The 18,542-nt window shown below is 36.0% G+C and overlaps 1 protein-coding gene across 4 annotated transcripts in view; it reads left to right on the top strand.

The window, feature by feature from the left end:
• Positions 1-18,542, top strand: part of LOC125653900 (S-adenosylhomocysteine hydrolase-like protein 1) — a 52,122-nt gene that overhangs the window by 23,233 nt on the left and 10,347 nt on the right. For all 4 annotated transcript variants that reach the window (XM_048883570.2, XM_048883571.2, XM_048883573.2 and 1 more), the window contains 4 exons: positions 3,784-3,842; positions 8,160-8,247; positions 9,761-9,861; positions 14,810-14,881. In XM_048883570.2, the coding sequence (XP_048739527.1) occupies positions 3,784-3,842; positions 8,160-8,247; positions 9,761-9,861; positions 14,810-14,881 (320 nt within the window). The remainder of the gene's footprint in view (positions 1-3,783; positions 3,843-8,159; positions 8,248-9,760; positions 9,862-14,809; positions 14,882-18,542) is intronic.

The raw sequence follows: 18,542 nt of genomic DNA, 5'->3' as shown, positions 1-18,542 counted from the left end.
GAGAAATAAAGCAGGATTGACATATAGAGAGAAATAAGGCAGGATTGACAGATATAGAGAAATAAGGCAGGATTGACAGATAGAGAGAAATAAGGCAGGATTGACAGATAGAGAGAAATAAGGCAGGATTGACAGAGAGAAATAAGGCAGGATTGACAGAGAGAAATAAGGCAGGATTGACAGAGAGAAATAAGGCAGGATTGACAGAGAGAAATAAGGCAGGATTGACAGAGAGAAATAAGCCAGGATTGACAAAGAGAAATAAGGCAGGATTGACAAGAGAGAAATAAGGCAGGATTGACAGAGAGAAATAAGGCAGGATTGACAGATAGAGAGAAATAAGGCAGGATTGACAGAGAGAAATAAGGCAGGGAATAATGAAGGGAGGAGGGTTAACCAGTGCTGAGAATATCCAGATACATTAGTAATCACACCATGTTCATTTACTTCTGTAATAAAGAAGTTAGATTCTGTTGCACAAATGTTCTAGAAATTGATTGAGAGTTATCTGGGAACACTATTCTCTGACAATAGCAATTTATTTCTGCGTATGTCAGCAGGTGCCCCTCCCCCCTCCCTTTTTGTGTAGCTAATGGATAAAACTGATAGTTTTTGTACATGTACGTTGTATTTTATTATAAACACTTTGTCCTGAACCTAGAGGCAGCTCAAGCTGTAATGTACAAGTTTCCTTCTCATCATATATCTCAAGATAATGCACGGAGAACATCTCCAAACTTTATTTGTAAATGCTTGAAAACTTGAAATGGTTTGGATGCAGTCTTTAAGAAGCTGTCTACAGGAAAGGGTAATATTGTAATTTATTACTTACCTTGAATAAAATCAAAGGGAGTGTCACACTCCTTGGCCATATTTAATTTATTGCCCCCTGTTCAGTCTGGGCATGCAGTCCACAGAAGGAAAGAGGTGACACTCTTTAGGGGCCCAGAATCGATAAAGTGTTATATTTACCCCCCTGTCCCAGTATGTAGATCACCTGATAAGGTACTGTTCCAAGTTATATTTAAAATTGTCTGTTGAAATTGTGATAGAGAGGCAATGCTTGATCAGTCTGTGGACTTTTCACTCCATGTAGGCACAGTGCTAATTTAGAAATCGTAAATATTTACATTCACTCTTGCAATACATGTTAATGTTTATCTACATCTGATCACATTCCATTTAAAATATTCAAAACAAGATGTTTTTCTGTTTACGATACACAGTGTAATGAAATATGTGTATTTGTGAACACTAATCGTTTTATAAATCCTCCAGTTAAAGTAGGTTAATTACGTGTACCTGTTGAAAATTATTACAGCCAGGACTTATCTTCAGAGATGTTTAAAATCCATAAGTCAACATAGGAAACTAATGACTGGATTAATTAATCCAGATAAAATCTGTATTGACCCAGTTGGCTTATTTTAAATTCTTGCGAAAAATAGATTAATATCATATCCATTGCAAAGTGGAGGTACTTGTACTGCAGCTGAAAATGTCACAGTGAAGTAGAATGATTCGGGGAATAGATGTTGCAACTTGCAGCTATTGATTCCTGTTATAAAAAGAATGAACAAGATCCCCCCTTTTTTAACTCACCCCCCCCCCCCCCTCCCCAAATTCAAATTGAAGAATTTTGTGAATGAACTAAAAATGCCAGAATTGAAACCTTGTTGAGTATAATTACCATGCAGATGGTATTGTACATTTTTTTGCTTCCTTTTTTACCCATTGGACAATCTGGCTTGCACTCTACATCTCTGCAATGAAAAACAAATTAACAAAAAGAAACTTGTCAGTTACGTTGTATTTTGAATTTCATTGACACTTTTATGACAGACCCTTGAGTATCATATCCCTTAAATACATCTCCCAGTAAGCACTGTTTGATTTCTGGTTCAGTGTGACCTAAATATCTACCTCGGGTCTTCAGAAAAGGTTTAGATTCTCACAAACGCCAGTGCCCGCTCCAGTTTTACCTTTGAGGATTTTACTATCAGTTCATGTTTTTGTTGAGTGTTGTCATATTTTCTTGTCCAAAGACTTGGTGACCAATTTATTTGTTGCCCTTATCTTGAGGGCTGCATGTTCGGTGTCAATCAGGGGGACATTACTAACTAGCTAATGCTGTGTACTTATACCTGAACCACAGTCATTGATTTTGCTACCAATTTACGGAAATTACTTCACAATTTCTCTGTAATTCACACCTGCTCTGAAAGATGTGATGTCATATTAATTTATCATCAATTTGCATTGTCTCCTGAAGTGCGTTTAATAATGTGAGGAGTATTAGCATCTTGCTTTTGTGACGGTCATTGTCGGAACTCACTGTGTTATATTGCAATGGAGTACTTAGAAATTCCTGCGCAGAGAACGCGGAACGTTAGATTCGTGGAGTTTGACGCCAGTGACTCTCCCCAGCTGTTTAGTCTGCACAGACCCGGAGGAAGTAATGGTAAAATCGGCTTTAATTGTGGATCAGGACATCCGGTCAAGTTCTTGCATCGTTCTATCATTACAATTCTTCATTGATGGTCATAATGGCTACTTTTAAACTCTCAGTTACTTAGTATTGATTATGCTGTTGGATATAATCCTAATTTCATTTTGATATACTTTAGGGAGTGTGGGTGTAGATAATATTGCTCAGTAGAATACTTAGGTCTGTTCAACTCTCCTCTAACACCCTGCCTTACAGAGGAAAATGTTGACGTAACACTTTCAGATTATATATACCCCTACCCCCTTTCTCCAACTTTTCCATATTCAACAATTTTTTAGCTCACCTGAGCTTCTCTCATCAGAATTTGTCTGTTGTCTGTCATTATTTGTTGTTGTCGTAAACTTTTCACAATTTAATCTTCGTCTCCAGAACCGCTGGGCAAATTTCAACCAAACTAGGCAAAGAGTATCCTTGGGTTAGGGGGATTCAAATGTTGTTCAAATGAAGGGTCATCCCCCTGCTTTAAAGGGAAGATAATCAAGAGGGTGGGGTCATTTACAAAAAAAATCTCAAGAACCACTTGGCCAGAAAAGATGAAAGTTAAGTTGAAGTTTCATGAGATAGTGAAGATTTGTTCAAATCATAGCCCCCAGGGAGTACGATGGGGCCACAAAAATAGGAAAAATCTTTTTAAGAAACACCAGGGCCATAATTAATATTATTTCACTGTAGTGAAGAATTAAAGTTTGATAATATCGTGGCCTTGGGGAGGGGGAGGGGGGTGTAGGATGGGGCCTTAATAGGAGAGCAAATAATTTACATAAGATTATATAGGAAGTAATCTTTAAAAATTTCATTATGAAGAACACAAAATCAGCAGGGTCATAATTAATCACATAGTTCTCCTCAGCTACAGTGTAAAGAAGATTCAAGTTTTTGTTCAAATTGATGCAACATATTTAATATGAACATTACTTTTTAAAAGGTATTTTTAAGGGGTACTCGACTCTGAAAAAGTCGATGATTGGTATGACTGAGAGATAGTTGAGTACTCGTTTACTTGATACATGAATATAGGGGAAAATATCTTTAACATTATTAAGGAGTCAAAAAAAAAATTATGGGAATAACCTTTTAAAATTTTTATTCTAATAAGAAGCAAGGACAAGGTGACTCAGGTAAGCTGTGTGGCCCATGGGCCTCTTGTTTAACCGTGATATTGTATTCACTTCTGTATCTAGTATCACCAACTGGACAGAAATTAAGGTGGTTCATTTCCTGTTTGTTTCTGGCAAAAGGATTGGATATTTTATTTTCTGATTTTTTTTTTCTAGCCTCATACACTGGTAGTTCATCAGAAGAGGATGAGGTCAACCCAAGGGACAAAAATCAGGTACACTTAAAAATGTCTTGGTAGTCGATAAATTACCGTACAGTAAATCACTAAATCAAGAGACAAAGATCAGGTACACCTAAAAATGTCTTGGTAGTCGATAAATTACAGTACAGTAAATCACTCAATCAAGGGACAAAAATCAGGTACACTCAGAAAAACGGCCCGAGTAGTCGTCAAATTGCAGTACTACAGTAAATCGCTTGCACTTTGGGAGTCTTGTTAATCTGTGACCTTGCCTTGTCAGATGAAGCAGTTAGACATAATTTTTGCAAGCTTTCAGTATGTTCAATGTAGTACATGTATTACTGTGCAACTGCATATGCCAGAAGTGGTGTACAGTGTAAATCAAATGTGGATTCTAAAAATTTCTAAAGAACTTTTAGTAAACTTGAAATCACAAAACTTATATCAAATCAGCAACATCAAAACGTATGACTTTTCAACTCTTTACACGACCATTCCTCACGATAAATTAAAGACTAGACTTTTTGACATCATAGACAGTTGCTTCTTCAACAAAAATGGAAAACACAAATATTCCTATCAGATAGTGATCAGTCATCTAAAAAATTACTTTGTTAAACGCCACTCTGATTCCACGCACAAGTAATCTGAAGTTGAAATTAAAAATATGCTGGAGTTCTGATTGACAATATATCTTCATGGTCTTTGGTGATCAGGTCTTCCAACAGTCTGTTGGAATCCCCATGGGCACGAATTGTGCTCCTATGTTAGCTGATCTGTTTTTATATTCCTATGAAGCAGAATTTATTCAAAAACTTCTACATGAGAAGAAAAAATATCTTGCTGTGGCCTTCAATTCGACATTTAGATATATTGACAATGTATTATCTATTAACAATAATAATTTTCATTCATATGTCGATTCAGTATATCCCAGTGAACTTGAAATAAAAGACACCACAGAGTCGTCCACTTCTGCTTCATACTTAGATATTTTATTGAAAGTAGATATTAATATCTACTTTCAATAAAATATCTAAGTATGAAGCAGAAGTCAACTCAACTTTATGAAAAACGGGATGATTTCAACTGCTCCATCGTCAACTTCCCATATTTATGTAGCAATATTCCATTATCACCTGTATATGGTGTTTACATCTCTCAACTGATTCAATATGCAAGAGCTTGTTCTGCGTATGATCAGTTTTTAAATGGAAGCAGGCTACTGACAAACAAGTTAATGGTGCAAGGGTTCCAACAGTCTTGTTTAAATCAGCATTTTGCAAATTCTATGGTTTAATGATCTAGTTTGCTGATACAACCTATCATTGAGTCAAATGCTGTTTGACGTGTTTCATGCCGATTGTTACGACGTTCTTGGCACACTGATTTTGACTATGGATAACTCTGTTTACCTGATCAAGATATAGGGCTCACGGCGGGTGTGACCGGTTGGCTGGGGGGTGTTTGCTCCTTGGCACCTGATCCCACCTCCGGTATATCCAGGGGTCCGTGTTTGTCCAACTCTCTGTCTTGTATAGCTGATAGGAGTTACGAGATTGATCACTGTTCATTATCTTCACCTTTCATTTTGCCATTGATTAACTCGATAATAGAGTTTTCGTAAATAACAAGTGATTAACGACTTACTGCAGAGACATTCCTTTTGATGAGGTCTAGTATTCATGATCAGGACACGAAAACAAATTTAGTTAACAAGTTTTAGTTCCTTGTATTCGTATGAAGCTGAAGGGGGTCCATTTGAATTTTGTGGTCATTTCCATGTCAGGATTGAATTTAAGTGTATTTCTGTTATCACCCATAAAAATAATGTTTTTCCAGACATCTCTCATTGCCCATATTGTGGGTCCGTGAGGATATGGGTTAGAATAGGTCCTCAGTACCCCTTGCTTGTCGTAAGAGGCGACTAAATGGGGCGGTCCTTCGGATGAGGCCGCAAAAAACGAGGCCCCGTGTCACAGCAGGTGTGACATGATAAAGATCCCTCCCTGCTCAAAGGCCGTAAGCGCCAAGCATAGGCCTAAATTTTGCAGCCCTTCAGAGGCAATTAATGGTGACGTCTCCATATCAGCGAAAAATTATCGAGTGGGACATTTTACAATACATACAACCAACCCATATTGTGTATTTTTCAGACATCTCTCCTTGCCCATATTGTGTTACTTCCAGATAAACAATTGGAGTTTCTCTCTTGCCCATACTATTTTATTTTCAGATAACAAATGGACAATTTGCCGTAAACAATCTTGATGTAATATTTTGGCTTTCTGCAATGCAGAGCTCAAGACAATATCTGTTCAGATCAAACTTTACAGAATAATTAGAAGACTCTCAGACTGTGTTTTATCAGTCATTAGAAGACTCTCAGACTGTGTTTTATCAGAGTCTTTAGAAGACTCTCAGACTGTGTTTTATCAGAGTCATTAGAAGACTCTCAGACTGTGTTTTATCAGAGTCATTAGAAGCCTCTCAGACTGTGTTTTATCAGTCATTAGAAGACTCTCAGACTGTGTTTTATCAGAGTCATTAGAAGACTATCAGACTGTGTTTTATCAGAGTCATTAGAAGACTATCAGACTGTGTTTTATCAGAGTCATTAGAAGACTCTCAGACTGTGTTTTATCAGAGTCATTAGAAGACTCTCAGACTGTGTTTTATCAGAGTCATTAGAAGCCTCTCAGACTGTGTTTTATCAGAGTCATTAGAAGCCTCTCAGACTGTGTTTTATCAGAGTCATTAGAAGACTATCAGACTGTGTTTTATCAGAGTCATTAGAAGACTATCAGACTGTGTTTTATCAGAGTCATTAGAAGACTCTCAGACTGTGTTTTATCAGAGTCATTAGAAGACTCTCAGACTGTGTTTTATCAGAGTCATTAGAAGACTCTCAGACTGTGTTTTATCAGAGTCATTAGAAGACATCAGACTGTGTTTTATCAGAGTCATTAGAAGACTATCAGACTGTGTTTTATCAGACTCTCAGACTGTGTTTTATCAGACTCTCAGACTGTGTTTTATCAGTCATTAGAAGACTCTCAGACTGTGTTTTATCAGAGTCATTAGAAGACTCTCAGACTGTGTTTTATCAGAGTCTTTAGAAGACTATCAGACTGTGTTTTATCAGAGTCATTAGAAGACTCTCAGACTGTGTTTTATCAGAGTCATTAGAAGACTCTCAGACTGTGTTTTATCAGAGTCATTAGAAGCCTCTCAGACTGTGTTTTATCAGAGTCTTTAGAAGACTCCCAGACTGTGTTTTATCAGAGTCTTTAGAAGACTATCAGACTGTGTTTTATCAGAGTCATTAGAAGACTCTCAGACTGTGTTTTATCAGAGTCATTAGAAGACTCTCAGACTGTTTTATCGGAGTCATTAGAAGACTCTCAGACTGTGTTTTATCAGAGTCATTAGAAGACTCTCAGACTGTGTTTTATCAGAGTCATTAGAAGACTCTCAGACTGTGTTTTATCAGAGTCATTAGAAGACATCAGACTGTGTTTTATCAGAGTCATTAGAAGACTCTCAGACTGTGTTTTATCAGAGTCATTAGAAGCCTCTCAGACTGTGTTTTATCAGAGTCATTAGAAGACTCTCAGACTGTGTTTTATCAGAGTCATTAGAAGACTCTCAGACTGTGTTTTATCGGAGTCATTAGAAGCCTCTCAGACTAACCTTTATTGGAATATCAGGAATCTCAGAAATTGTGCTTTTGTACAGTCATTGTAAGGACCTTTGCAAATAAATTCTCTACAATATTATGACAAACTGGCAACTATCAATTTACAAAGTTTGATTGCTGAAGGAATAGGAGATGGTCTTTTAAACAACAATCTGAGATTGATTTGTGAGATAAAACACAGTTTTTGAGTAAGAGAAGGAAAATTAAAGGAGTCTAGTTCAGCCTGCTTGATAATAATACATTTTTGTGTGGTTAGTTTCAGTAAAGTCACTGTCAAATTTGCCAAAATTTAGGCTAACTGTTTGTACATGTTTATTAATACTATTCTAATCTTAGACCCTAAAATAGTATTTGAATGAAGAAGTTTGATCTGAAAATTTTGAAACCAGGAAGAGTTTTAGTCTTGCTGTATATCTGACAGTCTGCACATCTACTCAACTATTCATGTAGATAAGGTTTTCCTTTCATTTAATGAGACCCAGTTCTTGAAGAGTTATGGCCCTTTGCATTGAAATTGTTTTCCACAAAATTAGAGGGGGTAGGAGACCTTGCTGTTTTCACTCCCTCATTCAATCTCAAGTTTACTTTCTCTTTAGTACTTCTTGTGTTGATTTGATCATATCATAACAATGCTGTTGTGAATTTTACAGAAAAACACCAAAGGCAGCTCGGATTTTTGTGTGAAGAATATTGACAATGCTGCGTTTGGAAGACGAGAGATAGAGATTGCTGAACAAGGTATATACAGGGTATAAGAATTGATCTTGGAATGAATTCAGCTTTTTAGTGGCTTTCATTTTGAAATATAAGATATTTGTATAGGCAGAATTTTCCCCAACTCTTTTCAAATTTGATTTTTTTTCTATTGAAAATTCAATTAGGCATAGCAATGGATGTCTCAACAGGCAGGGCTGTCTCGAGTTCCTCCCATATGAATTATTGATTTTATAGAACGGCTATTGAAAGTGTGAAAAATACAATAATCCTGTTTTCATTGTCAAGTCTTCTTCCTTGTTTGGAAATTAATTAATTTACTGTATATATGAGTTTGAGAAAGTTAGAATGATTAGATCATATTTCTGTAATATGTTGAAAACATTAGACAATATGGCATTGTTGTATCAATAAAAAAAAAAGACAAAAATAATTAATACCTTAAAAGCATTATTATGTTAACTGATTTCTGCCTGGTCTTTGAACTGGATGTTTGAACACTCATTTGCATTATTTGCTAGCCTTTGCAAGGAAAGTTTTGGGCAAACAACATCAGCGCTTGTTTAGCTGTTTTGCACACTAATTTTGAGGTTGCGATATATTGACTTTCATTCGGGCATCAAGCCGAGTGGATGCTCTTGACCAAGAAGTTGTGAAGTGTTAGCATTAAGAGACCTTGTCATTTGTTTTGGGATCCTAATGACTAGCATTACAAGTACCTGATAATGCTTCAGATCGATGATTATATGTTTTCAAATCATTTGTCTTTTGGCTGCTTATTCTGGATTATTATTATTGGAACTTCAAGACATTTGATTAAATGCGTAATCGGAGCTTCTAGCATTCATCACTGCTATGCCCTGAGATAGAGAACCTGGGGATTATTGGGTTTTCTTTGGAGGGGGAGGGGGGTTGTTCATCCTGGTGTCTTCTTGCTCATCTGAAACTTTAACTTTAGTCTTAAGTTGACAAGGTAGAGACTTCATATTGGTGAAAGGTCAAAGGTAATACTATGTTACTTCGAAAGGTCTCAATCATTTCTCAAGGTCAAATTTTCCACAGCTGAATGTGGCTAAGTGCACACTCAAGGTGTCCTTATGTTTCACAAACACCATTGTGTTTCACCAACACATCCTTTTCTTCCCAAGAGAACCTAGCCTGACAGAGTCACTGTGGCCATGAGTAGAACATATTTGTAAGTTGCTCAGCTGCAATTACATTCTTTTATTTACAAAATAATGAGAAGTTTCTGCAGCTCTTTAATTACAAAATCAATGAAAGTTGATGCAATTATGCTCTTTAAATACAAGAGGTCTCTGTGGACCTGGAAAGAAAAAAGTTTAGTGTATTCTAACCGGCAAAGACACCAATTCCTCGAGCCTGCTCTCTACAATATTTATTCTGCCAGCATATGATTGAATTATTGCGCTATCTGTCTAAAACCCGAGGCGATCCATTTCTTAATAAAATTGTATACCCTTGCCACACAGAGTGGACGTGCTGCTGCGGTGTTTTTGACCTTGTGTTTGTTTTACAGAGATGCCCGGTTTGATGGCCCTCAGGAGGCGGGCCGAGAATGACAAACCTCTCAGCGGGGCTAAAATCATTGGATGTACCCACATCACGGCACAAACAGCGGTCAGTAAACCGATACAAAATAACAGTACTCACATCACATCACAAGCAGCGGTCAGTAAACCGATACAAAATAACAGTACTCTAACACTGACACTCACACAGGTACAAAATAACAGTACTCTAACACTGACACTCACACAGGTACAAAATAACAGTACTCTAACACTGACACTCACACAGGTACAAAATAACAGTACTCTAACACTGACACTCACACAGGTACAAAATAACAGTACTCTAACACTGACACTCACACAGGTACAAAATAACAGTACTCTAACACTGACACTCACACAGGTACAAAATAACAGTACTCTAACACTGACACTCACACAGGTACAAAATAACAGTACTCATAACACTGACACTCACACCGATACAAAATAACAGTACTCTAACACTGACACTCACACAGGTACAAAATAACAGTACTCTAACACTGACACTCACACAGGTACAAAATAACAGTACTCTAACACTGACACTCACACAGGTACAAAATAACAGTACTCATAACACTGACACTCACACCGATACAAAATAACAGTACTCTAACACTGACACTCACACAGGTACAAAATAACAGTACTCTAACACTGACACTCACACCGATACAAAATAACAGTACTCTAACACTGACACTCACAGTGATACAAAATAACAGTACTCTAACACTGACACTCACACAGGTACAAAATAACAGTACTCTAACACTGACACTCACAGTGATACAAAATAACAGTACTCTAACACTGACACTCACACCGATACAAAATAACAGTACTCTAACACTGACACTCACAGTGATACAAAATAACAGTACTCTAACACTAACACTCACACCGATACAAAATAACAGTACTCACAACACTGACACTCACACCGATACAAAATAACAGTACTCATAACACTGACACTCACAGTGATACAAAATAACAGTACTCACAACACTGACACTCACAGTGATACAAAATAACAGTACTCACAACACTGACACTCACAGTGATACAAAATAACAGTACTCACAACACTGACACTCACACCGATACAAAATAACAGTACTCTAACACTGACACTCACACCGATACAAAATAACAGTACTCTAACACTGACACTCACAGTGATACAAAATAACAGTACTCATAACACTGACACTCACACCGATACAAAATAACAGTACTCTAACACTGACACTCACACCGATACAAAATAACAGTACTCTAACACTGACACTCACACCGATACAAAATAACAGTACTCACAACACTGACACTCACAGTGATACAAAATAACAGTACTCACAACACTGACACTCACAGTGATACAAAATAACAGTACTCACAACACTGACACTCACAGTGATACAAAATAACAGTACTCACAACACTGACACTCACACCGATACAAAATAACAGTACTCATAACACTGACACTCACACCGATACAAAATAACAGTACTCACAACACTGACACTCACACCGATACAAAATAACAGTACTCACAACACTGACACTCACACCGATACAAAATAACAGTACTCACAACACTGACACTCACACCGATACAAAATAACAGTACTCACAACACTGACACTCACAGTGATACAAAATAACAGTACTCACAACACTGACACTCACAGTGATACAAAATAACAGTACTCACAACACTGACACTCACAGTGATACAAAATAACAGTACTCATAACACTGACACTCACACCGATACAAAATAACAGTACTCACAACACTGACACTCACAGTGATACAAAATAACAGTACTCTAACACTGACACTCACAGTGATACAAAATAACAGTACTCTAACACTGACACTCACAGTGATACAAAATAACAGTACTCTAACACTGACACTCACACCGATACAAAATAACAGTACTCACAACACTGACACTCACAGTGATACAAAATAACAGTACTCACAACACTGACACTCACAGTGATACAAAATAACAGTACTCACAACACTGACACTCACAGTGATACAAAATAACAGTACTCACAACACTGACACTCACACCGATACAAAATAACAGTACTCACAACACTGACACTCACAGTGATACAAAATAACAGTACTCACAACACTGACACTCACACCGATACAAAATAACAGTACTCACAACACTGACACTCACAGTGATACAAAATAACAGTACTCATAACACTGACACTCACAGTGATACAAAATAACAGTACTCACAACACTGACACTCACAGTGATACAAAATAACAGTACTCATAACACTGACACTCACAGTGATACAAAATAACAGTACTCACAACACTGACACTCACAGTGATACAAAATAACAGTACTCTAACACTGACACTCACAGTGATACAAAATAACAGTACTCACAACACTGACACTCACAGTGATACAAAATAACAGTACTCACAACACTGACACTCACAGTGATACAAAATAACAGTACTCACAACACTGACACTCACAGTGATACAAAATAACAGTACTCACAACACTGACACTCACAGTGATACAAAATAACAGTACTCACAACACTGACACTCACAGTGATACAAAATAACAGTACTCATAACACTGACACTCACAGTGATACAAAATAACAGTACTCTAACACTGACACTCACACCGATACAAAATAACAGTACTCTAACACTGAAACTCACACCGATACAAAATAACAGTACTCACAACACTGACACTCACACCGATACAAAATAACAGTACTCATAACACTGACACTCACAGTGATACAAAATAACAGTACTCTAACACTGACACTCACAGTGATACAAAATAACAGTACTCTAACACTGACACTCACACCGATACAAAATAACAGTACTCACAACACTGACACTCACAGTGATACAAAATAACAGTACTCTAACACTGACACTCACACCGATACAAAATAACAGTACTCTAACACTGACACTCACAGTGATACAAAATAACAGTACTCACAACACTTACACTCACACCGGTACAAAATAACAGTACTCACAACACTGACACTACAGTGATACAAAATAACAGTACTCTAACACTGACACTCACAGTGATACAAAATAACAGTACTCACAACACTTACACTCACACCGGTACAAAATAACAGTACTCATAACACTGACACTACAGTGATACAAAATAACAGTACTCTAACACTGACACTCACAGTGATACAAAATAACAGTACTCTAACACTGACACTCACACTGATACAAAATAACAGTACTCATAACACTGACACTCACAGTGATACAAAATAACAGTACTCATAACACTGACACTCACAGTGATACAAAATAACAGTACTCACAACACTGACACTCACACCGATACAAAATAACAGTACTCACAACACTGACACTCACAGTGATACAAAATAACAGTACTCTAACACTGACACTCACACCGATACAAAATAACAGTACTCACAACACTGACACTCACAGTGATACAAAATAACAGTACTCTAACACTGACACTCACAGTGATACAAAATAACAGTACTCATAACACTGACACTCACAGTGATACAAAATTACAGTACTCACAACACTGACACTCACAGTGATACAAAATAACAGTACTCATAACACTGACACTCACAGTGATACAAAATAACAGTACTCATAACACTGACACTCACAGTGATACAAAATAACAGTACTCACAACACTGACACTCACAGTGATACAAAATAACAGTACTCACAACACTGACACTCACAGTGATACAAAATAACAGTACTCACAACACTGACACTCACAGTGATACAAAATAACAGTACTCTAACACTGACACTCACACCGATACAAAATTACAGTACTCTAACACTGACACTCACAGTGATACAAAATAAGCATGTACATTTATTCATTGTTAAGTATGAGAGACTAGCAGAGAGAGGTTTGCAGTGTACAGGTGTATGTTTTCCTTTCTGTAGTTTTTGCCCATTCATAATGATGGGCATGTGTACTCTACAGATCTGTAGTTACACGCGTATATTGACATTACATTGATAAGTCCATCAGTACATACTCACATCCTACACTTAGGACTTATCTGTAGTACCTTTAAATCAGGTACTTCAAACAATCAAACGTGTAGTAATATAGCAGACAAGAGTAAATGGGTCACGTGGATGAATGTTGTGAAATATCTCCCTCATTTCCCATTTCTGTTAGTCTCTGAAATTTGATACAAGATACTGAGCCAGTGATATTGATTTATGACATGCACACGTGTTTGATTTTAATAAGTAGAGATAGAGCTGGATTAAGTTTAAAGGCAACGTGTAGGTTTCCTTTGTTGAATAGTTTTGACTGAGAATGGGTTAATTACAAACAAAATACAGTGTAACTCAATTTACACAAATTGCCGTGCAGTCCCCAATTCAGCACACTGTTTTATCAAAGATGCCATGCTTAAAATTTATTGCTATGTGATATTACAAGGTTCATATTTCAAAAATTCTTAAATGTATTGTTTATATAACCTCAGTGTTGCTAGTCATTGTAATTTCTAATGTATAGTTATTCCTATTGAATACAAGCTCAATATCTTATTATTCTCTTTGTTTGATATTAGCACACTGACATGTTCTTCTATAGAGGTATAAAGAGTGTTTTTTTTTGGGGGGGGGGGGGACTCTTACCACTGATCCACCACAACTTCAGACATGGAAATAGTTAGTGACTGCTCCCCCGCCTAATGCCTAGAAGTGATAGTGAACTTTTGGATGAGACCTTTAAAACTGAGAATCCATATTGCGGCAGGCATCGGCACGATAAAGACCCCTCACTACTCCAAACTTTGAATTCTGTTATGAATGAAAGTGTATTCATTGTTATACCCGCACTTTCTAATGAAAGTTTGAGTATATTATCTGTGTCTGTTGTCAGCATGTTTCACTGTTACACTGTTTTCTTCATCAGGTGTTGGTGGAGACTTTGGCAGCTCTCGGGGCATCAGTTCGGTGGGCAGCCTGCAACATTTACTCCACTCAGGCAAGTTTGTGTTATATTGACCTCATATTTACTTTTACAGGGCAATATTGTGTTTGTATTCAACATTGACTTCAATATAACAGATAGTTCAGTATAAGTGATTTTAGTATAACAGATAGTTCAATATAAGTGTTTTCAGTATAACAGATAGTTCAATGTAAGTGTTTTCGGTATAACAGATAGTTCAGTATAAGTGATTTTAGTATAACAGATAGTTCAATATAAGTGACTTCAATATAACAGATAGTTCAATATAAGTGACTTCAATATAACAGATATTTCAATATAAGTGATTTCAGTATAACAGATATTTCAATATAAGTGACTTCAATATAACAGATAGTTCAATATAAGTGATTTCAGTATAACAGATAGTTCAATATAAGCATACATGCCAACTTTTAAAAATCCCCATGGGGGATTTTGCGCGCGACGACCTTTTTTCAAAGCTCAAAATTCACGACATTTTACCATGAAAATAAATATTTGTCTTTTCAAGTAAAATATCAATCTAATCATTGTACATGTATCATATATTAACATTACATCAAGTGTGTTTGACCATTAACTTTAACAAACTATAAAAAAAAAAAAAAAAAACCACTTTGAAAGATACACATAAATATTTTATTAAAATCATGTATTCAGCAAAAAATTCTCTTCAACAAGTCACCTACATATTATCAAATAATACTTAAAGTTGCATCCTTTTACACCATATAAACATTGGCTGGTCTATATATCAAAATTTAAATTAAAGCACATGCATGTAGGTACGACTACAAAGGCGATCTTGCTTGTCTGTAAACATGGGCTTGCAAAGTCTGGTGGAACTATCTGCATTGCAACCAGAAAAGGAGTGATCTTCCCTGCTATGAAATTTGCGAACAAAACCTTTGCGCCCATGACATCTGAAATAATTACCAGGAAAAAAACCACATCAAAATATACGTTTTCACTTGTAAATTAAGGCTACTTGCTAATATAAAATTCAGTATAGACTTCTGCGAATTACGCATCACAAAGTCTATTGAATACTACACTATATAGACTACATGTATATAATACATCGCTATAGATTTGGATAGCCTATATTATTATAGTTGGAAAAAAAATTTGACGTACCTTATTGCATATTTTGGATGCTGTCAGCGAGAGGCAAAAATCGGGAATGTCCGATTGTTTGGTAGTGACACTATCATCGTTGTCATTCACGTTTGTGTAAAGGATATGTCAATTTGAAATCTGTCTCCCCGATTAATTGCTATCAAAACATGCTTCGCACTGTCCAATAAGCACCCCGACACAGGCAGACCAGGTAAATTAAACTACCCTCATACCATGCGACACAGGTAAACAGTAATGGCTGACTATTGTCCCGATTTCTGATTGGCCAGTTCAGAAATGACGCGGGATTTCAAATTCCGGTTGGAAATGGGGGTTTGTTGTCGTAAAATGGGAGATATTTTTAGAAAATCGGGATTTCGGGGCATTTTGGCAATCCTGATCGGGATATCGGGATTTGCCTTTTCAGTTGCTTCAAATCGGGAGGATCCCGCACAAATCGGGAAAGTTGGCATGTATGTATAAGTGTTTTCGGTATAACAGATAGTTCAATATAAGTGTTTTCAGTATAACAGATAGTTCAATATAAGTGATTTCAGTATAACAGATATTTCAATATAAGTGATTTTAGTATAACAGATAGTTCAATATAAGTGACTTCAATATAACAGATAGTTCAATGTAACAGATAGTTCAATATAAATGACTTCAGTATAACAGATAGTTCAGTATAAGTGACTTCAATATAACAGATAGTTCAATATAAGTGTTTTCAATATAACAGATAGTTCAATATAAGTGATTTCGGTATAACAGATATTTCAATATAAGTGATTTCAGTATAACAGATAGTTCAATATAAGTGATTTCAGTATAACAGATAGTTCAATATAAGTGTTTTCAGTATAACAGATAGTTCAATATAAGTGATTTCAGTATAACAGATATTTCAATATAAGTGATTTTAGTATAACAGATAGTTCAATATAAGTGACTACATGTAAGATGGATAGAGAAGGAAGTGAGGATTTACTGGGCATTATGGGATTTATATCACCCAACAACTCTAAATATAGGTGGGATAGGAGGTGTAGAATATTATTTTTATTAATAATATCCAGTGTTAGGTGCTTACTGTAACAAGATGAAAATGATTGGTATCTATTTGGGATTAAACCTCTGTTGTCTCTCGGTGTGTCATTGTTTAGACCTTCGGTGCCGTACAGTAATTTGTCATTTCCCGAGTCTACCTCGATCAGAATGGGGTGATTCTCTCCACATTGATTTTCTGTCCTCTCAGAGATTTTCTGTCCTCCCAGTGATAATGAGTCTGAACATATCAACTGATGGGAAAGAGCTCCTGTGATAATCCTGAATTGAATGATCTTTGGGGGGGGGGAAGCAGTAATGAGTTTGCAATTTCTCACACAACAGTAGGGCATGAAGATAGACAAATTAGTTAAATCAATTCTTGGTGTACAATCAATTCTTGGTGAACACTCGGATAATTGACAAGCTGTGAAATGTAGTTGTTCCATTAATGTGATGGTTGAAGTTGAGTCTTTATGTAAATTGACTGAGTCTTAATTGAATGGCTGATGAAAAGGTACGCAAAGTCCTGAATCTACTAACTCACAAAGGTTTAACAAACAGTAAACAAATATCTACAATACACTAACTCACAAAGGTTTAACAAACAGTAAATAAATATATCTACAATCCACTAACTCACAAAGGTTTAACAAACAGTAAACAAATATCTACAATCCACTAACTCACAAAGGTTTAACAAACAGTAAACAAATATCTACAATCCACTAACTCACAAAGGTTTAACAAACAGTAAACAAATATCTACAATCCACTAACTCACAAAGGTTTAACAAACAGTAAACAAATATCTACAATTCACTAACTCACAAAGGTTTAACAAACAGTAAACAAATATCTACAATCCACTAACTCACAAAGGTTTAACAAACAGTAAACAAATATCTACAATCCACTAACTCACAAAGGTTTAACAAACAGTAAACAAATATCTACAATTCACTAACTCACAAAGGTTTAACAAACAGTAAACAAATATCTACAATCCACTAACTCACAAAGGTTTAACAAACAGTAAACAAATATCTACAATCCACTAACTCACAAAGGTTTAACAAACAGTAAACAAATATCTACACTTATATCCATCCAACTATATTTCCAGAGGATGCTAAATTCTGGCCTATTATACTGTAAATTCCTTATTAGATGTGTGTAATTAATTCTGGCCTATTATACTGTAAATTCCTTATTAGATGTGTGTAATTAATTCTGGCCTCCATTATACTGTAAATTTCTTATTAGATGTGTGTAATTAATTCTGGCCTCCATTATACTGTAAATTCCTTATTAGATGTGTGTAATTAATTCTGGCCTCCATTATACTGTAAATTTCTTATTAGATGTGTGTAATTAATTCTGGCCTCCATTATACTGTAAATTCCTTATTAGATGTGTGTAATTAATTCTGGCCTCCATTATACTGTAAATTTCTTATTAGATGTGTGTAATTAATTCTGGCCTCCATTATACTGTAAATTCCTTA

This window comes from Ostrea edulis, chromosome 7 (assembly GCF_947568905.1).
Source record: "Ostrea edulis chromosome 7, xbOstEdul1.1, whole genome shotgun sequence".
In the NCBI taxonomy this organism is placed as follows: domain Eukaryota; kingdom Metazoa; phylum Mollusca; class Bivalvia; order Ostreida; family Ostreidae; genus Ostrea; species Ostrea edulis.
This window is presented reverse-complemented; position numbering and strand designations above follow the sequence as displayed.